This window comes from Lithobates pipiens, unplaced genomic scaffold (genome assembly GCF_037356315.1).
Source record: "Lithobates pipiens isolate NorthernLeopardFrog02 unplaced genomic scaffold, aLitPip1_a1.2 Scaffold_18, whole genome shotgun sequence".
Lineage (NCBI taxonomy): Eukaryota > Metazoa > Chordata > Amphibia > Anura > Ranidae > Lithobates > Lithobates pipiens.
Window position 1 is genome coordinate 618,046,148 of NW_027507758.1, and position 22,593 is coordinate 618,068,740.

A 22,593-nucleotide genomic window follows, 5' to 3' on the forward strand; every position below is an offset into this window, starting at 1 on the left:
CACCCCCTTACAGTGAAAGGAAACTCTGACATAAAGGGAATGCAGCAGATCATGATCTAAAGGGGAACTCTGATATAAGGGGGGCTCTGGTGACCAGAGATCATCGGGATCCCCTTTACATCATAGTTCCCACTTACATCAGGGTTTGCAGCATGGCCCTTTACATCAGAGTTCCCCTTCACATCAGCATCCACAGAGTTCCCCCCTGCACTGCAAGGGGGAATACTGCAGACTGATGTAAAGGGCATTGCCAGGAACTCTGATGTGAGGGGGGGACTCTGGTGACCAGAGACCACCTTCCGCAGAGGGAATGCACTAAGGTAGAGGGGGTTCTGATATAAGGGGGAACCTTTATATCAGTGCCTCCTTACATCAGTGACCCCCCTCAGACTGGCCTGGCGGCACTGTCACTGACCTACTCTCAGGTGCACCATGCAGGGCTCAGTCCGTTGGCTCCAGCTCGGTGGCTCTGGTTTTATCTTATAGTCTCCTCTCCACAGTCCACACATGTCTGACTTCTCCCATGACCCCCATCCTGACGGTGCTCCCACTCTTGACTTATCTCCAGACTCCCCCTCAGACTGCAGACGTGAAAAAAAACAAGAGATGGTCAGAGATTGCAGACATGATACAAGAGATAGTTAAAGGCTGCGGACATGATACAGGTGGTGGTTAGAGGCTGCAGACATGATACAAAAGATGGTTAGAGGCTGCAGACATGGTACAGGAAATGATTAGAGGGTGTGGACAGCCATATTTTTTACTGGCGCTCATGCCGGTAATAGACATTCATGGATAGCCCATAAATTAACGGGCAGTTGGCAACACTGCCCCACACAATAGTGTGCTCCTCTGCCTCCTTCTTTCACCCTCTCCCACAGTAGTGTCCTCCTCTGCCCCTTCACACCCCCCCTATAGTAATGTCCTCCTCTGCCCCCTTCACCCCCCCCAATCAGTAGTCCTCCTCTGTCCCCACGTTCACCCCCCTCCACAGTAGTGTCCTCCTCTGCACCATCACCCCCCCCCCCCCCAGTAGTGTTTTCCTCTGTAGCTGCCCCCTTTTATATTACCCCCTCACAGTGTCCTTCTCTCTGCTGTGGCGAGACGCCACCACCACTAAGACCCTCACATCAGTGTCCTCCTCTCTGCTATGGCAAGGCACCACCACTGAGGCCGAGTTCCACTGCCTTCCATTTAAAAATGGCACCAGACAACGCCATTGCATCACTGCACATGCTCCTACCTGGCCTGAAAATGGGTGAGGGTGTATGAGCTTTACCAAGCCCGGCAGGATTCGGAACGGTGCAGGCGCAGTTAGCGCCTGCCACAGCTCGCATACTTCAAAGGCCAGTCCTGCAGGATGTGGCTGCTAACTGGAACGATCTTCCTGCTGTGGAAAAAGTACAGGAACATCGTTCCCATGCGCTCCTGCAGGACTGAAGTCCTGATTGAAATAAATGTTTTGTTCAATGTGTTTAGTGTTGTGATGAGCAAAAAAAGTGCATATGCACCACACATGATAAATGGGGTCTTTTTAGTTTTCTTTTTAAAGCAACTGCTAAAGAAGAATGTAGATCCCAAACCCTGAAAGTAGCAATATATAAAACTGGCATCTTTAACCACTTCAGCCCCGGACCAATAAACACCTTAAGGACCAGAGGTCTTTTTCCAATTTCGCACTGCGCTGCTTTAACTGGTAATTGCGCGGTCATGCAATATTGCACCCAAACGAAATTTGCGTCCTTTTCTTCCCACAAATAGAGCTTTCTTTTGATGGTATTTGATTGCCTCTGCGTTTTTTTTTTTTTTGTGATATAAATGGAAAAAGAGCGAAAATTTTGAAAAAAAAAGATATTTTCTTTTTTTGTTATAAGAAAAATCGAATAAACTAAATTTTAGTCATACATTGAGGGCAAAATTTATTCAGCCACATGTCTTTAGTAAAAAAAATGTCAATAAGCGTATATTTTTTGGTTTGCGCAAAAGTTATAGCGTCTACAAACTAGAGTACATTTTCTGGAATTTACACAACTTTTAATTTATGACTGCCGATCTCATTTCTTGAGGTGCTAAAATGGCAGGGCAGTACAAATCCCCCCCAAATGACCCCATTTTGGAAAGTAGACACCCCAAGGAAACTGCTGATGGGTATGTTGAGCCCATTGAATATTTATTTTTTTTGTCCTAAGGGATTGAATAATGACAAAAAAAAAAAAAAAAAATTTTTTTTACAAAAAGTTGTCACTAAATGATATATTGCTCACACATGCCATGGTTATATGTGGAATTGCACCCCAAAATATATTCCGCTACTTCTCCCGAGTATGGGGATACCACATGTGTGGGACTTTTTGGGAGTCTAGTCGCGCACGGCACCCCGAAAACCAATCACCACCTTCAGGATTTCTAAGGGTGCAAATTTTTGATTTAACTCCTCACTACCTATCACAGTTTCGAAGGCCATAAAATGCCAAAATAGCACAAAACCCCCCAAAATGACCCCATTTTGGAAAGTAGACACCCCAAGCTATTTACTGAGAGGCATGTGGAGTCCATGGAATATTTTATATTTTGCCACAAGTTGCGGGAATATTACAAACTTTTTTTTTTTTGCACAAAGTTGTCACTAAATGATATATTGCTCACACATGCTATGGGCATATGTGAAATGACACCCCAAAATACATTCTGCTGCTTCTCCTGAGTACGGGGATACCACATGTGTGGGACTTTTTGGGAGTCTAGTCACGCACGGCACCCCGAAAACCAATCACCACCTTCAGGATTTCTAAGGGTGCAAATTTTTGATTTAACTCCTCACTACCTATCACAGTTTCGAAGGCCATAAAATGCCAAAATAGCACAAAACCCCCCCCCAAATGACCCCATTTTGGAAAGTAGACACCCCAAGCTATTTACTGAGAGGCATGTTGAGTCCATGGAATATTTTATATTTTGCCAAAAGTTGCGGGAAGATTACAAACTTTTTTTTTTTTTGCACAAAGTTGTCACTAAATGATATATTGCTCACACATGCTATGGGCAGAAGTCAAATTACACCCCAAAATAAATTCTGCTGCTTCTCCCGAGTACGGGGATACCACATGTGGGGGACTTTTTGGGAGCCTAGCCACGTACGGGACCCCGAAAACCAAGCACTGCCTTCCGGATTTAAATATAAAATGCTACCAAAAAACCTGTTAGCGATGGCAGGGATCAGGCCTGACTCTGCGATCGCTGCAGTTATGTGTTTAGTGTTTTGTAAGTGACAGTGATCGATCGATACTGCACTTGGGTGGGCTGGGCAGAGGGGCAAAACGCAGGTGCTAGCAGGTATCTGGGCTGATCCCGCTAACAATGCGTTTTTTTGGAACCCTAAACTGCTGGGGACGCTAGTATAGATCTGATCAGATCAGATATTGATCTGTTCAGATTCTATAGCACTACGGGAGGTGTATGCTTTGCGTGTGGGTGTTAGCGGTACTGGCACTAACCTAGCGCTGCCTGGGGCGACGCAGACCCTGACCCTAAAACCTAATTGATATCACCCGCCGGGTGATCAGGGGGTTAAACCTTTATTGGGTAATAAATGGTGGGTGCCCTGATGCTATAAAAAACAAACTAACCAGAGTCACCCGTAACACTTATACGGTGATCAGTGGTGAAAGGGTTAACTAGGGGCAATCAGGGGGTTCACATTTTTATTAGGTAGTATATGGGGGTCCCTGGCGCTATATAAAAACCTGACGGGGAACCTAAATAACTAACTGGCTAACCAGCGTCACCAGTGACACTTATACTGTGATCGCTGGTGAAAGGGGGTGAAAGGGTTAACTAGCAGCAATCAGGGGGTTAAAACCATTATTGGGTAGTATATCGGGGTACCTAGCGCTATAAAAACCTGGCGGTGAACCTAAAAAAATAACTAGCTACCTAGCGACACTAGCGACACTGATGCAGCGATCAGAAAAATGATCGCTTAGTGACACTGGCAAAAGGGGGTGAAAGGGTTAACTAGCGGCAATCAGGGGGTTAAAACCATTATTGGGTAGTATATCGGGGTACCTAGCGCTATAAAAACCTGGCGGTGAACCTAAAAAAATAACTAGCTACCTAGCGACACATGCAGCGATCAGAAAAATGATCGCTTAGTGACACTGGCAAAAGGGGGTGAAAGGGTTAACTAGCGGCAATCAGGGGGTTAAAACCATTATTGGGTAGTATATCGGGGTACCTAGCGCTATAAAAACCTGGCGGTGAACCTAAAAAAATAACTAGCTACCTAGCGACACTGATGCAGCGATCAGAAAAATGATCGTTTAGTGACACTGGCAAAAGGGGGTGAAAGGGTTAACTAGCGGCAATCAGGGGGTTAAAACCATTATTGGGTAGTATATCGGGGTACCTAGCGCTATAAAAACCTGGCGGTGAACATAAAAAAATAACTAGCTACCTAGCGACACATGCAGCGATCAGAAAAATGATCGCTTAGTGACACTGGCAAAAGGGGGTGAAAGGGTTAACTCTAGGGGCAATCAGGGGGTTAAATCTTTATTGGGGGGTGATAGGGGGCTACCCTGGACCTAACACTAACTGTCCTGACAGTTTTTACTGTCACAACTGACACTGAATGCATTGATCAGTAAAGAAATGATCAATGCAATCAGTGACACTGTGACTGGGGGGGGGGGAGGGGGGGGCGGGGGGCGATCGGGGGGGGGGGGGGGTTTGTGTGCCTGTGTGTACCTACATGTCAGTGTAGTGTTGGTGCACACTTACTATTAGTCTTCTCCTCGTAGTCCGGTCAAAAAGACCGCCCCGAGGAGAATGACATCACTTCCTCCCCACTGTGTATTGTTTACACAGGAAGAGGAAGCTTCTCATTGGCCAGGAGCGATCCAGAGGGGGTGGCCGAAAACCAACGGCCATCCCCTCATCACGGAGCGCTCCCGGAGGGAAACGGACCGTCGTATCCAGCGGGAGGGGGTCCGATCGGACCCCCCACCCGCTGGAAGGCAATCACGTACATCTACGTGATTGTGCCTGCCTGTGCCATTGTGCTGACGTACATTGGCAATACGGCGGTCCTGAAGTGGTTAAGAGACCTTTCTGATCAATCAGATAGGACAGGAGATAACAGAATATATGTGCTGCGCAAATGATTGGCCCTATATAAATCCTGTATTATAATAATAACAATAACTGCCGTGCAGGGTGCGATAAATCCAATAAACACAAAGTAACATAACCTACCAGTGCAACTATTAATCCCTTATATCCCCATCCTAATATTGTACAAACCAATAATTCATTCCAGATAATTCTCTATTCATCCACAGAGAAAACCTGTATAGATCACATGACTGCATCAACCAGGATGGAGGAGGACCGGAGTCACATGACCGAGAGGATATTAAACCTCACCCTGGAGATCATCTACTTGCTGACTGGAGAGGTGAGGAGGATTCTGGGAGGTCACATGATGTCACTCTTATCTCTAGTAATAAAACACAGACCTGACCAGAGAGATGAGGATTCTGGGAGGTCACATAACATTACTGTTATCTCCTATTAATAAATCACTGACCTTACCAGAGAGGTGAGGAGGATTCTGGGATTCTAACATGATATTCCTATTAAATGTATAAGGAAAAAATGAAACAATGGGGATTTTTCAGCGGTGCGAAATATAACAATACTATACACGAAATATGCTAAAAATTCATGTTGATTTATTAATATACATTAAAAAGACATTGGAATATCATACAAAAAATATACAAACAATTGCATGCGCATAGTTAATGAACTAGAGGGATCCCGGCAGTGAATGTTGGCAGATTAATAACACTTGTTCCCGACATGTTTCGCAATGAGCTTCTTCAAGGGAAATGTGCAACTGACAACAACTTTAATAATAAAAGAAAATGAAAAATAAGTTTAAACTATACAAGGAACAAGATTACTATTGAAAAGCATATTTTGATACCAATAATTAGAAAACTATGTAGATATCAATCAACCAAATATGTGTGATCTAATACGGCGGCGCTTACCCACAGCTTCCTAAAATACCGCGAACTCGGGATCAACACAAAAAGTTGGAATAGTCTGCACCCTGCAAGCCAAACACAAGGCCCCCAAGGCCTATCAGAGGACACAGAAGGGGGTAAGTCAGCGCTAAAAAATAAATAGACAAAACAGAAAATAAGTAATGAGTTATTAAAAGAAAATGTATCTAATGACCTAAAAGATAATCTATATTGATTATGACAATAACCTCATTATTATGAGGAAAGGGGGCTAACGCCTCAATGAAATCAAAATATATAGTGTCAACAGGCACTCCTTATTAATAAACTATATATGCAGACTATGGGAGATTGTTAACTGTGAATGAGAATTAAGCAATCCCAGAAGCATGTAACAAGTAATGATTTTTAGAGCAGACAATGTATGAAATAATTAACTTATACCTTTAGTAATGGATTGCAGATGAGACGTAGTATAAAGTCTCCCTATGAGGCCAACTGTGCATATTATAAAAGCAAATTTTAGCCAGAAGAGTGTGCAGCCTAACAAGCTAGGAAATGCTTGGCTGCGCTGCCCCAGAATGATTTATTTTCCTAGGGACAGACAAAATATTAAGGCTAGGTCAGAAAGGTTTAAGAAGTAAACAAAATATATGTATCAGACGTAAGATTGTTTTTTTTTTATTTATTTTTTTTTTTTTCGGTGGGGCGCCACCATATGAGCCCAAATCATGGAAAGCAACAGAGATCCCAATGTATGAAACCCATGAATTGCGAACGCAGATCACACATACTGGGACCGAAATAGCCATGGAAAATTAATTTGATATGAACACATAATCAAAATAAATATACAGTCAAGTATTTGGACTAAACAAAAATAAACATTTATTATATTGAAAATAACCAAAGAATAACCATCGATAAAGAAAAAAAAAAAAAAAACAATCTTACGTCTGATACATATATTTTGTTTACTTCTTAAACCTTTCTGACCTAGCCTTAATATTTTGTCTGTCCCTAGGAAAAGAAATCATTCTGGGGCAGCGCAGCCAAGCATTTCCTAGCTTGTTAGGCTGCACACTCTTCTGGCTAAAATTTGCTTTTATAATATGCACAGTTGGCCTCATAGGGAGACTTTATACTACGTCTCATCTGCAATCCATTACTAAAGGTATAAGTTAATTATTTCATACATTGCTCTAAAAATCATTACTTGTTACATGCTTCTGGGATTGCTTAATTCTCATTCACAGTTAACAATCTCCCATAGTCTGCATATATAGTTTATTAATAAGGAGTGCCTGTTGACACTATATATTTTGATTTCATTGAGGCGTTAGCCCCCTTTCCTCATAATAATGAGGTTATTGTCATAATCAATATAGATTATCTTTTAGGTCATTAGATACATTTTCTTTTAATAACTCATTACTTATTTTCTGTTTTGTCTATTTATTTTTTAGCGCTGACTTACCCCCTTCTGTGTCCTCTGATAGGCCTTGGGGGCCTTGTGTTTGGCTTGCAGGGTGCAGACTATTCCAACTTTTTGTGTTGATCCCGAGTTCGCGGTATTTTAGGCAGCTGTGGGTAAGCGCCGCCGTATTAGATCACACATATTTGGTTGATTGATATCTACATAGTTTTCTAATTATTGGTATCAAAATATGCTTTTCAATAGTAATCTTGTTCCTTGTATAGTTTAAACTTATTTTTCATTTTCTTTTATTATTAAAGTTGTTGTCAGTTGCACATTTCCCTTGAAGAAGCTCATTGCGAAACATGTCGGGAACAAGTGTGATTAATCTGCCAACATTCACTGCCGGGATCCCTCTAGTTCATTAACTATGCACATGCAATTGCTTGTATATTTTTTGTATGATATTCCAATGTCTTTTTAATGTATATTAATCAACATGAATTTTTAGCATATTTCGTGTATAGTATTGTTATATTTCGCACCGCTGAAAAATCCCCATTGTTTCATTTTTTCCTTATACATTTCATATTTACTAGGGGATGAGGTGCCTATCTTGCTAAGGTGTCACTGGGGTTGTTGGACTAAATTGTTTCTATGATATTCCTATTGGTTTTCCAATACAGAGATTTCCTCTTCTGAAGTCAGGAGATCATATGACCATCACAGTGCCTCCATGTGACTCCTTAAAGCCTGGGAGACAGGACACGGAGAAAATTCTAGAAGTCATCAAGAAGATGACTGAGCTGCTGACAGGAGAGGTGAGCGGTGCTGGGAATTCTGGGACATTATCCAGTAACAGACAAGGGATGTGTCTGGATGGTGACTGTATCATTGTGTGTGTCAGGTTCCTATAAGGTGTCAGGATGTCACTGTCTATTTCTCCATGGAGGAGTGGGAGTATTTAGAAGGACACAAGGATCTCTACAAGGACGTCATGATGGACAATCAGCCGCCCCTCACATCACCGGGTAAGAGGAGACTTTATTGTAAAGGAGAGAGCAGTACGGAGGCTCCACCTAGATCCCCCATCATCTGATAAACACATAGAAACAATGTATTCAGTCAGTGTGTGTGTTTCCTACAGATGGATCCAGTAATGGGAACCCACCAGAGAGATGTCCCCGTCCTCTGTATTCCCGGGATTCCACACAGGAAGGTCACACCATCCCTCACCATCATCAGGTAGATGAGGAACAATCACTGATAGTATCATTAGGATCTGTACATTATCTGCATTGTTACAATTGATGTCATTTTTATTACATATTCAGAGTGGAAACCTGAGAGATTCTAAAGTTGATGTTAAAGAAGATATAAAAAAGGATGAGGATGGGGTGATGGAGGAGTTGGAGTCTCTAAAATTATACAAAGATCTGTACCAGGACACCATTGTGGCATTATCCGGTTACAGAAACCCACCAGAGAGATGTCCCCGTCCTCTGTATTCCCGGTATTCCATTCAGGAAGATCACACCACCCCCCACCATCATCAGGTAGATGATCAACAATTATTGGTAGTTATGATTTATACACAGCATGCTTGTTACATGGAACGTTTTCTTATATATTCAGAGTGGAAACCTCGGGGATTATAATATTATTGTTAAAGAAGAGTATAAAGAGGAGGATGAGGCATATGGTGTGATGGAGGAACTTTTAGAAGGACACAAGGATCTCTACAAGGACGTCATGATGGAGAATCGGCTGCCCCTCATATCACTGGGTAAGAGGAGACTTTATTTAGAGCAGTATGGAGGCTCCACCTAGATCCCCCCCATCATCTGATAAACACATAGAAACAATGTATTCAGTCAGTGTGTGTGTTTCCTACAGATGGATCCAGTAATGGGAACCCACCAGAGAGATGTCCCCGTCCTCTGTATTCCCGGGATTCCACACAGGAAGGTCACACCATCCCTCACCATCATCGGGTAGGTGGACTTGAGGATCTGAAACATAAAATGATCTGACATGTGGAGATAATGTGTGGACTCAGGGGATGATATTTCTCTTTGCCTAGCGCTTAGGACGTAGGACCTAGATTTTCTTTCTTTTTTGGATGTTTGCCTTTTAGAGTATGCAGTTGCCTGCCCAGGTGGGTGGAAGAATTTGTAAAATTGAGGAATTGCCTTCAATGTCAGAGGACGCCACAGTCCCTTTGAAAACTCAAAAGCATAAAACAACCTCCAAAAGGATTTCTTTATGGTTCCTTCTTTAATGATTTAATTTACAAGGATTGGGCACATCCAGCTAACATCATGACGGACGCCAGCCTATTCAATTGGGGAGGAGTGCTGGGTTAATAGTCGGTTCAAGTTCAATGGGCCCAGGAGGAAACCAGGCTTTCCATTAACATCTTGGAACTCCGAATGATCCATCTCTTCCTCTCCCATAGGATGGCTCTTTTCAAGGATTATTCAACCAGGGTTCTAGTTAGACAACACCAGTCCGGGGGCCAGTCCAAAAAGCTTGGCATCTGCACTGGAGATGGCTCAGATCCTTGATTGGGTGAACTTCACTTTTCAGCCTTGTCAGCCGTTCACATTTTGGTAGCGGACAATTGGCAGGTGGACTTATCTCACTTGTCAATGTCTGGATCAAGTGAAGTGGTCTCTCCATCTGGATGTTTTTCGCCAGATTTGTCAACTCTGGGGAACAACAGTCCTAGATCTCCTCGCATTTAGACTCAATCAGAAAGTTACCAGGTTTGTGGCCTGGGCAAATGGTCCCTGGGCCAATGTGTCAGATGGGCTGCTGGCTTCCTGAGACATGTACCTATGCCTTTCTTCCTCTGATGCGCCAACCCAAGTTGTTGCGGAGAATAGAGCGAGAGGGTCGTTTTGCTAGTCTGAAGGCAGGAGTGCAGATGCGTCCATTTTGCTTTGCATTGGACAGTGTTAGAATCTGTTAGAATATATTAACGCATGCGTAATAAAATTTCAAAATTGTAAGTTTAATTATATATATATATAATGGGATTTTTATATACAGCTTACCTGTAAAATCCTTTTCTTGAGTACATCACGGGACACAGGAGCTTCATTACATAGTGGGTTATATAGGCACCCCTGGTGATTGGACACTGGTTGACCCTAATTAAAGAGAATTCCTCCCCTATATAACCCCTCCCATTTGGGAGGCACCTCAGTTTTGTAGCAAAGCAATAAGAAACCACGTAAAACCCAAGAGAAGCGGGAGCCCTGTGTCCCGTGATGTACTTTCAAGAAAAGGATTTTACAGGTAAGCTGTATATAAAAATCCCATTTTCTTGATCATACATCACGGGACACAGGAGCTTCATTACATAGTGGGATGTCCCATAGCAATGCTCAGGTTGAGGGGAGGGAGACACAGATCATAAATATAGACCGCCAGGGACCTGAGGACCCAAACTGCAGCCTGCAGTACACTGCGCCCAAAGGCGATATCCTCTTGCCCTCTGACATCCACCTGATAGAATCTGGTGAATGTGTGGACTGATGACCAAGTCGCAGCCTTACAGATCTGAGCCAGGGAGGCCTGGTTATGCACTGCCCAAGAAGCACTGACAGCCCTAGTAGAGTGCGCTTTCACCTGAAAAGGAGGAATCTTCCCCTTTAAGTTATAGGCCTGAGAAATAACCTGTCTGATCCACCTTGAGAGAGTGGACTTTGACGCTGCCTGACCCCTTCTAGGGCCTTCTGGCAGAATAAATAAACAGTCAGTTTTTCTTATCTGAGCAGTTGCTTGAAGATAAAGACTGATTGCTCTAACCACATCTAAAGTGTGTAAGGACTCTTCCTCTATGGACTGAGGATTTGGAAAAAAGGATGGTAGGATTATATCCTGATTCAGATGGAAACCTGAAACCACCTTAGGTAGAAAGGACCCGTTGGGACGCATAACCACCCGGTCCTTATGGATAATTAAATAGGGCTCTTTACAGGAAAGAGCTGCCAATTCTGATACCCTTCTAGCCGTGGATATGGCTACTAGGAAGACCAGCTTCTTTGTCAAGAGAGCTAAAGAAGCCAGATGCAGAGGTTCAAATGGTTGGGCCTCTAAGGCCAAGAGAACCAAATTCAGATCCCATTGGCATACCGGAGGTTTGACTGGCGGTTTTATCCGCATAGCCCCCTGGATAAAAGCCCGTACTAGGGAGTGTGATGCAAGAGGTCTTTGAAAAAAAGACCGATAGGGCCGAAATCTGCACCTTGATGGTGCTTATGGCCAAATTCATTTCTAGGCCTGATTGGAGAAAGGCCAAGTTTCTGCTAATGACATACCTTCTAGGATGCCATCTCCTGGGTTCACACCAGGAAACATATGTCCTCCAGATCTTGTAATAGATACGCCTGGAGGCCGGCTTTCTGGCATTGACCAGAGTGGAAAGGACTGGCCCCGAAAGACCACGGTCTCTCAAAATGTGGGTCTCAGCAGCCAGACCGTCAAATTCAGACTGCGTAAAGCAGGATGGTAAATTGGACCCTGTGAGAGCAGATCTGGCCGGAGAGGGAGGGTCCATGGCCTGCCCACTGCCAACTTCATGATTTCTGCAAACCATGGTCGCCTGGGCCAAGCCGAGGCCACTAAAAGGACCGACTTCGACTCCCTCTTGACCCTTCCCAGGAACCGCGATAGCAGCGGGCTCGGGGGGAAGGCATAGATCAGATTGTACTGATCCCAGGGAACCGTCAGAGCATCTGACCCCTGAGCAAGTTCATCTCTTGTCCTTGACACAAAGTTGTCCAGTTTCCTGTTGAATCTGGACGCAAACAGATCCACGTCTGGAGTGCCCCACTTGTAACATATGTTTCGAAACACATCGGGGTGCAGAGCCCATTCTCCTGGGCACAACTGCTGGCGGCTGAGAAATCCGCCTGCCAATTCTCCACTCCTGGGATGAAGACTGCAGAGAGGCACGGAACATGCTCCTCTGCCCAGACAAGTATGCGATTCACCTCCTTTTGGGCCACCAGACTTCTGGTACCGCCCTGGTGATTGATATAAGCCACTGCGGTGGCATTGTCGGACTGAATCCGAACTGGGAAACCTCGCAGTCTGTGAGACCACTCTATGAGTGCCATGTAAACTGCCCGAATCTCCAAGATATTTATGGGCAGCAGACTTTCGGTCGCAGACCATTTTCCCTGCGAGCATGTTCCCTCCAATACGGCTCCCCAGCCTGTCAGGCTGGCATCCGTTGTGACAATCTTCCATGAGAGGGGAAGAAAAGTTTTGCCTTTCAGCAAATTCCTGGTTTGTAACCACCAGACAAGACTTTTGCGTGCCCGGGGGGATAAACGCATAGGAAGATCCAGGGATTGGGGCTTCCTGTTCCAAATCGCAAGGATGCATCCTTGCAGAGGCCTTGAGTGGAACTGGGCGAATGGGATGACCTCGAATGAGGCGACCATTTTTCGCAATAGTCTCATACATAAGCGAATGGAGGAAGATCTTCTGCCCAGAATCAGGCGCACCAGATCTCCAATGGCCAAGGCCTTTGGCCCTGGAAGGAACACCCTGCCCTGAGCGGTGTCGATAATCAGACCCAGGTAATCCAACCTGGTGGTCGGTTGCAAGGACGACCTTTCTAGGTTTATAATCCAACCTAGGCGCTCTAGATGTTCTAGCGTTCTGGTGACGCTGCGACTTAGGCACGCTGCAGTTCTCTCTACGAGAAGCAAGTCGTCTAGGTAAGCCATGACGGCTATGCCCTGAACTCTTAAGATTGCTAAGAGAGGGTCTAGAATCTTCGTGAAGACTCGGGGGGCCGTAGCTAGGCCGAACGGCAGGGCCACAAATTGAAAATGGCGCTGCTCTACCGCGAACCTTAGAAACTTCTGGTGTGCGGGAAATATTGGCACATGGAGATATGCATCCTTGATATCTATTGATGCCTTGAATTCTCCTCCTTGCAGGGAGGAGACCACAGTGCGTATTGACTGCATCCGGAAGGTCTGGATGTGTAAAAACCGGTTTAAGTCTCTCAGATCCAAGATAGGTCTGACACTTCCGTTTGGTTTCGGAACGGTGAAGAGATTTGAATAAAAACCTGAACCCTGATCTTTCGGGCTCACTTCTACTATCACACCCTGGGATAGTAACTGATCTAAGGCCAGGAATAGCGGTTTCTGCTTTATCGGATCCTTGGGGATCCTCGACCTTAGAAAACGAGAAGGTGGAATCTTCTGAAACTCTAGCCTGTAGCCCAGAGATACTGAAGAGATCACCCATTTGTCCTGAATCTCCTCCCGCCAGGCGCCTGCAAACTGCAGGAGCCTTCCCCCCACTCGGCCGAGCGGGGGCGCCCCTTCACAAGGAGGTCTTGGGGGTCTGCTTGGCAGGCTTTCGCCCCCAAGTCTTTTTCTGTCCCTGGGCTCGGCCCTGAGGCTTTCTAGCAGCGGAGGGCTGGGAAGGCCGTCGCCACTGTTTAGAGCTTGATGCTTCGGGAGAAAGAGTACGCCTGAATGAAGGACGTTTACTCTTTTTGACTGGAAGGAGTGTAGACTTACCTTCCGAAATATTTTGGACGAATTTATCTAATTCTTCCCCAAACAAACGCTCCCCTTTAAACGGGAACCCAGCCAAATGCTTCTTGCATGACATCTCAGCAGCCCAATTTTTTAGCCATAGAGCCCTACGCATGTGTACCAACATGAGGGATAAACGTGATGCTTGTTGGACAGAATCCAAAATCGCATCAATTATGAAACACAAGATGTGAGGCATCTCTGCATATTTCTCTACTTCCTCACTGGGGAGGAGTCCAAACATTTGTTTAACCTGTTCCTTAAGGAACTGACACAACCCCACGGCTGCGACTGTAGGTTGCACCACAGCGCCAGCCATGGAAAAGGAGGCTTTTAACAAGGTTTCCAGCCTCTTGTCAGCTGGATCCTTAAATACCTGCGCATTATCCAAAGGACAAGTTAGGTTTTTATTCACACAAGAGACAGCCGCATCGACAGATGGGGCCCCCCATTTCTTGGTGAAACTTTCCTCCATAGGATAATGCATAGAAAACCTCTTGGGAGGAGTAAACAGTTTATCGGGATGTCCCCAGTCCTCATACATCAAGTCACCCATTAAAGGATGAATTGGGAAGGAACAAGCAGTCTGTGGGGCTTTCCTGACTCCCAGGGAAGAGACAGAGGATGTAGCGACTTCAGCAGCCGGCATTCTGAACGTGGTACGCACCAATTCAGTATAATACTGCACCTGCTTTCTGAGTGCCTGGGAGGAGGGGACTAACTCCTCTTGCTCTGACTCATCCGACTGCTCATGATCCCTATCCAAAGATAGGGATCCCTCCTCATTTTCAGAACAACTGTCTGAGAGAGGGATTTCAGCAGAGGGAGGGGATCTACCCCCTTTTCCTGCTATCTTTTAGGGAAGCAGAAATAAAATTCATGATCCTCCCTTCAAAACCCTCCAATGTAGCCCTAAGGGAGTCCTCAGTGACATAGACCGGGGCTGCGACATTAGGATAGGCTGCAAAGCCTGAAAGGGGCACTGACTCGTCTTGAGAGGCAGGCTCCAGTCTTGCAGAGGGGGATGGTAATTTGCATGCACTTTTGGAACCCCTGGACCTAGGCGGTGACTTGCCAGTGCTTTTATTACCTGCCCCTGAAACCCTCTTACAAGGAGACATAGTACTGAGCTACAAAGCAGAGGTACTAGTACAAATGCAATCACTGTTGCGCTTAAAGTCTCACAATAAATCAATATATGCTTAAACTGCACAACCTGATGCTGAGTAGGTGTCTTTAAGGTTTGCCTGGATCCAATCCCCATGGATGCTTACAGCCCACAGCTCCTGTGTCTCCAGTTACAGTCCCCTGACGCTCTGGGCTTTTAAAACTGCCGCTTGGCGCCTGCACTATAGCGCTGTGCACACTAACGTGCATGGCTCGCAACCACCCCCCCCCCTCCTCCATTAGGCCGGGAGCGCGCCCGGCGCGCGTGCACGAGGACCGCGGAATCCGGGGGGGGGGGAGGAGAACCCAAAGGGAGCAACGTGGGACCCCTGGACCTGCATGGGACCCCTTTTTACCTTAACTGTGGCAGGAACTGTAAGGGAGACGTGAGTAGCTGGAGAACCAGGCTTTCACTGAGCGTGTTTGTATTGAAAGGCATGTAAGTATGCATCAGGCTGCTCTTACTCCCTCTAGTGGTGGAAACCAGGTAAGACATACAACTACTCACAATGAAGAAATCCATTCATATATTTAAAATATATAGGATGACTTCCCTTACCTGTTCCCCGCCGCAGGAATTGCTGATCTCAGACCAATTCCAGCCTTCACCCATCACGGCGGGTAATGTTAGCCAACCTTCAGGCGTATCTGGGGTTCTTACAAAAAGATCCTCCTACCTGGGCCATGTAAAAAGCTCTGCCAGAAACTTACGGGCGCCCTGAGTCAACAGTACCCCAAGTCTGGTTGTCCCAGAGTCCAGTCTTCCAATGGAGAGGACTTACAGGCAAAACCTCGTTTCTTCGGCAGACGAGGCCCGGGTACCATACCATCTTGGGAGTCAAATATCGGCCCGAGGTATGGATCCGGTTTGTTGTAGCCCTTCGGCCCTCGCCGGGACCCGCATAGAGCTAAGTTTTACGTGACCATCGACCAGACACTGGCGAAAAAACTGAGGTGCCTCCCAAATGGGAGGGGTTATATAGGGGAGGAATTCTCTTTAATTAGGGTCAACCAGTGTCCAATCACCAGGGGTGCCTATATAACCCACTATGTAATGAAGCTCCTGTGTCCCGTGATGTATGATCAAGAAATATATATATATATATATATATATATATATATATATATATATAATATTATTTTTATTTATTTTTTATTTTATTTTCTTTCTACATTTCTTCTGTTTTGTGAATTTTTTTTCTTGAGTTAAAAGCTAAAATGTATGCATTGCACTTTAGTGGACATGTCCAAAATCTCCTATATAAAATAAAGTAAGTTACATTTTTTCTTTTAATGCCCAAAGATCAATAAAAACTGGTGTCTAGTGTGTGTGTGGGCAGTGAGAAAAATGATCATGCTAAAATTCTTCATTGGTTTAGGGTGAAGATCTGATAAACATGAAAGTTGAAGTAGAAGAGACGTACGTGAGGGATGATCAGCAATATACGGAGGAGGCTGGAATGATGAGGACATTCAAAGAGGAGGACACTCCTACAGAGATCAGCACAGGTGAGCCATAATATATTCTTCTGTTATCTCTGCTTTCACACTGCACACTGATTGGCCCAGAGTAGGGCAGGGGATGAGTGATGTCATAGGGCGATAGCAGTCACCTCCTTGTACTGATTCCCATCCTGCACATTAGATCTTCTTTTCTCTCAGATAAAACCCACTTCTCTGTGCTGCAGACATAATTTACTTATTCAGACTTGATTTGCAGTGCCTTAAAAAAAGTATTCATACCCCTTGAAATTTTCCACATTTTGTTATGTTACAACCAAAAACGTAAATGTAATTTATGTGATAGACCAACACAAAGTGGCACATAATTGTGAAGTGGAAGGAAAATGTATAAATGTTTTTTCCCCTTTTTTTACAAATAAATATGTGAAAAATGTGGCGTGTATTTGTATTCACTTTGATACCCCTAACTAAAATCTAGTGGAACCAAAAGTCCAGATCTAAATCCAATTAAGAATCTGTGTCAAGACTTTGCTGTTCACAGACGCTCTCCATCCAATCTGACATAACTTGAGCTATTTTGCAAAGAAGAATGGGAAGAAAATGTCCCTCTCTAGATGTACAAAGCTGGTAGAGACATCCTCCAAAAAGACTTGCAGCTGTAATTGCAGTGAAAGGGGGTTCTACAAAGTATTGACTCCGGGGGGCACCATACAAATGCACACCACACTTTTCACATATTAATTTGTAAACAATTTGGAAAAACATTTATCATTTTCCTTCCACTTCACAATTATGTGCCACTTTGTGTTGGTCTATCACATAAAATCCCAATAAAATACATTTATGTTTTTGGTTGTAAGCTGACAAAATGTGGACAATTTAAAGGGGTATGAATACTTTTTCAAGGCACTGTATATACAGCGATTAGCTGAATGAACCTGGGTCTGGTTCAGGGTGGGTTGGTTGAACTTCGAATGACAGACTAAGAGGATCATAGCACCCCTAATGTTACTGTTCCAAATGATGCCTAATGCATTGACATACTTCTTTAAGTCAAGTGTGTCCAGAAAGTATGGTCATCTGCTGACCTGGCATCATCCATAGGCAGCTTAACTCTTCAGAAAGGCTCAGAAGTTAACTCCAACTCTAATTGCAGTACAGAAGATGTGGTAGCTATCTTGAACCAGGTTCTTGGCAAGCCCCCCCCCCCCCCCTACCTTTTGAGCTAGAGCTGGACAGGGTTCACCATGTACTGGGCCTCAGGGCACCTTCCTCATCTCCGTATGGCCCTGCCACCTCGAATCTCGAAGATGTTCTCTGCAGGGTGCACTTCTTCAACATTAAGGAGGAGATCTTACGCCTGGCATGGGCAGAAGGCCCGACTGACTTTGGAGCCCTCATACGGATCTACCCTGATATCTCCAGGCAAACACGGGCCATGCGAGGGCTTATGCGACCTCTCCTCGAGGTGATGTGGGAAGCAGAAGCTACCTACTGCTGGGACCCTCCTTTCCACCTAATTGTGAGGAAGCAGGGATCTTAGTTCCATCTCCGCTTACCAGACCAACTCTCAGACCTGTTCAGCTTTATAGCCAAGCCTGCTATAAGTGTTCCCAACTGGTCTGATTACCTACTTTCCCAGTAGGCGCTCGGCCCACCTCTGCCAAGACCGCAATGCGTCAGATGACCCCACCTCTGATCGCGAGGCCTCTAGATCCCACCCGACGTCCTCCGAGGCCTGACTCGTTCCTCTATTTCAGTAACTGGTAAGACATTACAACAGCTGTTCCTATGGACCTTCTCTGAGAAGACCCAGCTGTTCCCTGGGTTCCTGTTGCCCCTAGTTTGCATTGACTCTCTGGGCCACTCTGGTTTGGTATTTTAGTCTGCCTCCAATGGTCCCCTTACACAATATCTCCTGAGGACCTTTGATCGTGGGGGGGGGGGGGGGGGTTTCCTTTGATATACCGATACATTTTCTCCACTGCTTTATGGCCTTCAGACACAGCTGTTCTGTACTGATATATATGCCGCTCTCCCCTGTTCGCTTTCCTCATGGTTTGCAGACGGGGAGATGGGTGCAAGTGACAGGGGTATTGGGGCCTGTCCAGCAGATTTGTTTCTCTAGTCAATGTGGTAATATTAAAAGTTGCTAGGCCTGCCTTTTGTATCTTTATCTCTTAATGCGATTTATATACATGTATGCATATTGATCCTCCATCCTGGTGCTCTGGGGCATAGTGAAGAGGCCCTACATATGTTCCACCCTTTCCTACCTGTTGCCCGTTTGGAGTTCTATCAATCTGTAGGCCTTCCCCTGTGCACCATCACTGTACGGTCCCAGATGTCGGTCCTCTGTTTTTTGGCTCATGTCTTTGCTGTTTTTATTTATTTTTTTATTTGGTTGGCTCTTATAATATGTTTCCCGTTGCTCTCGCTCCTCAAAATATATTCTTTTCTTTATTGACCTATGACTTTTTTTGCTTTTGAGCAGCCCCTAACGCGTCGATCACCCCCAATTAGGGCAGACCCCTGTGAGGGCACTACTGGTGCTTAACGAGGCTCCTCGTTATAATCACATTTGAAGACCGATTATCCCCCTTCCCCCCCCCTCTTTTTCTTCCTCGCCCCCTCGCCCTTCCTTTCTGGGTCTTTCTCTGTCACCTCGCTCTCTGCCTCTCGACTAGCCCTGGGTTGGGGACTTTCCTCACACCCTATTGTAACCACCTACACACCAGATGGCACTATGGGTCTCCTTAAGATCACGTCCCTTAACGTGCACAGCCTTAACATCCCAGAAAAGTGCTCTCAGCTCTTGGCTGACTTGCGCAAATGTAAAACTCAAGTTGCTTTTTTAAAGGGAAAGCACTTTTGCGGTGATCGTATTCCTAAACTGACTAATGGGGCTTTCCCGACAGTATTCCAGCCCTTCTCCAAATCTGAGGGGGTCAGTATCCTGCTGGCTAAATTGGTCCCTTGGACATTTGAGGCGCAGCGAGCAGACGCACAGGGTCGTTTTCTTCTCCTGAAGGGGAAGGTATTTGACATGCGGGTCAGCTTTGCCAACATATATTTCCCTAACGTGGACCAATTTTTGCGGAAGCTCCTTTCTGAGTTACTGGAGTTCTTGGAGGGGCTGCTAGTCTTTGGGGGAGACCTCAAATTCGCTATGGATCCATCCCTAGACGTCTCATGCGGTGCCTCCCATCTCTCCTATTCACTCCTTAAACGCATGAAGGTGGATCTGCATACTTTAAATCTGGTAGACCCCTGGTGGTTGCTACATCCTCAAGACCGAGACTACTCCTTTTTCTCCCAGGTCCATCATACCTACTTGCGACTAGACTATCTTTTGGATTCTATTCCTCTACTCCCATCCCACTGCCGCAGTCGGTCAATGAGATGAGGTCTAGCTTCTTCAACATTCGTAACAGCACACGGCAGGACTGCCCCTTGTCTCCTCTGATATTCATACTCTTGTTGGAGCCCTTTCTATGCAGAATATGGGCAGACTCGGGCATCACTGTCTATGAAAAATCTTCAGAGTCCCACAAGGTGGCTGCATTTGCGGATGACCTAATCTTTTTCCTATCAGAACCGCTTACCTCTCTCCCGAACTTGCTCCAATCACTACAGGAATATGGGACTCTCTCTCTATTTCAAATCGACCTATCCGAAAACTTCCATCCTTAACATTACAGTGGGTAAGGATACTGTTGAACGCCTGTGTTTGGCATTCCTTCTTCGCTGGGAGACCAACTCTATTCATTACTTGGGAATCGACATTAATTCTGACCCTTCTGACCTATGTTTGCCAAATTTCATCCCACTACTGCTCCGTCTCACAGCGGACCTCTCCCATTGGCATTCCCTTACGTTAACATGGTTTTGCCGTTGCAATGCCCTCAAGATGACCATGTTGCCTAGGGTATTGTACTTGCTGCAGGCATTTCCTATCTGCCTCCCCCTAGCATTTTTCAAGCGTGTCGACTCTATATTCTGTGATTTTGTCTGGTCCCATCGCAAGCCGCGCATTAGACTTCAACTTCTCCATTTGGCAAAACATAGGGGAGGGGGTGGGTCTCCCAGACATGACAGCCTATTACAGGGTGGCTCATCTCACCAGGTTGGTGGACTGGCATTGCCATGCAGAGGCAAAACATTGGGTTGTGTACACTACCCTCCCCTATTGTGCCTGTTCTGGGTAATCTGGAATTTGCACCCGGCCTTCAGAATCCCCACTTCAAGAGATTGGCTGTGGGCGGCTGGCTCCACTTGGTGTGACTTTGTGGGATCTGACGGCCAATTCTCCTCAGAAGCCAGGGTGTCTGCTACAGAAGCCCCTTTGGACTTCTGGAGTGGCCTTCAGCTGCGTAAGTTCCTTCGCAGGTGTTCTCGGATCTCGGCATCTCCCGTCAGCTTACGGAACTGGAACACATCTGTCATTGGGGGAGCAGGTCCGTCATAGTCTCTCGCTAATCTACGCCTCTCTGACTCGAACGGCGGAAGGGTTGTGTTCCCCCGTTCCTTTCTAAGTGGGAAGCAGATCTTGGCGTCCAATTCACAGACTCACAGAAGGAGAAGATTCTTCATTTTGCTCAGAAGTCCTCCATGGCTACCAGAGTCCAAGAGACCTGTTACAAGATCTTGACCCGATGGTATAGTGTACCCACTACTCTGCACCGTTTTTTTTCTGCAAGTCCCTAGTCTGTGTTGCGATGTGGCACTGTAGAAGGAACACATCTTTTGGGACTGTCCCAAACTCTGACCCTTTTGGCGCGAGGTGACCCGCACGATCAAACACTTGACCAACGTTACTCTGGAGGGGAACCCTGCGGCTTGCTTGCTTCACCTTTCGGAGCGGCCAATCAAGGAATACAAAGCCTTCCTCACCATCCAGTTATTGAATGCTGCCATAGCATGCATCCCCCTCTGCTGGAGATCGGAGAACCCGCCGGCGAAATCCCTGTGGTTTTCTAAAGTGAACAAACTGAGAGATATGGTGGATTTCACTGCCACCTTGCACAACAGGGAGGAGACCTGGAGACTTTGTGTATACGGACGCATGCCCCGGAGAGGTTGCGCAGCCTGGCTGACCCTCTGGACTCGCTTTGCTCTCTAGTCGGAGGGGGGGGGGGGCACTACCTTTCTTCTCCCTTTCTCTCCTTCCTTGATTTCACTCTTATCTCGCACTAAGAGATACCTGACCCCCTCTCCATATCCTTTACTCCAGTTGTGGGCTGTTTTGTTCAGATACTGTCTATCCTAGTTTGCATTATCCCTATCATAGTGTCCCATCTCTGGGCTCAGCTGGCCAGATGCTTTGCCACCCAAGAAATTGTAAGAGTTTATTTTATTGCATAGTTTCGCATATATGATTATACGTTCTGGGTCTCTAAGGCAGTTGTTTAGATGCCTCCCCATCTCAGCGCTCTGACAATATTTCTACATCGCGCTATTCCCTCGTGCCATCCATACTGTGTATTACCAGGGTAGTAGATCTGTTACTCACATCATGTGACCCTTTCTGTTTCTGTTATTTGAATTTTATTATATATCTCAACTGTCTATTTTGAAATTTAAAAAAAAAAGTGAGGAGGAACACAGAAAACCGAAACACTTATATTTGCAACAGAAAACACTCCTCCAAACTTCGTCCAGTGCTTCTTGTCACCAGAAGCCTAGGATTATGAGCACTTGTTCTATGCTAAAGAGTCTGCAAGTCTGAATTTTGAACCTCTTCATTATCAGAGATCACGTGACCCAGTGCCTAGGCTTGTAGTTGTGTGAAGAGCATGCATCTCCCAGTCCCCGTTCCCGCTCTTCTGACAAGGCTGTGTAAATGTATTACTGATCTGGGAGGAGGACCGAAGGCCTATTAAGTCACAGCTGGTTGGGACATCCACAGAGAACATCTGCTCACTAAAATCCACCTGAT

The 22,593-nt window shown here is 45.6% G+C and overlaps 2 protein-coding genes across 3 annotated transcripts in view; both read left to right on the forward strand.

The window, feature by feature from the left end:
* Positions 1 to 22,593, forward strand: part of LOC143986844 (uncharacterized) — a 247,655-nt gene that overhangs the window by 25,632 nt on the left and 199,430 nt on the right.
* LOC143989417 (uncharacterized) overlaps positions 1 to 22,593 on the forward strand; it is a 47,313-nt gene that overhangs the window by 19,810 nt on the left and 4,910 nt on the right. Inside the window, exons 2-9 of one of the 2 annotated variants that reach the window (XM_077489534.1) lie at positions 5,340 to 5,455; positions 8,136 to 8,270; positions 8,357 to 8,480; positions 8,597 to 8,694; positions 8,784 to 9,005; positions 9,085 to 9,235; positions 9,346 to 9,443; positions 16,571 to 16,700. The exons of the other annotated variant lie outside the window; for it this stretch is intronic. Coding sequence (XP_077345660.1) covers positions 5,360 to 5,455; positions 8,136 to 8,270; positions 8,357 to 8,480; positions 8,597 to 8,694; positions 8,784 to 9,005; positions 9,085 to 9,235; positions 9,346 to 9,443; positions 16,571 to 16,700 — 1,054 coding nt within the window. The 5' untranslated portion in view covers positions 5,340 to 5,359. The remainder of the gene's footprint in view (positions 1 to 5,339; positions 5,456 to 8,135; positions 8,271 to 8,356; positions 8,481 to 8,596; positions 8,695 to 8,783; positions 9,006 to 9,084; positions 9,236 to 9,345; positions 9,444 to 16,570; positions 16,701 to 22,593) is intronic. 2 annotated transcript variants of the gene reach the window in all.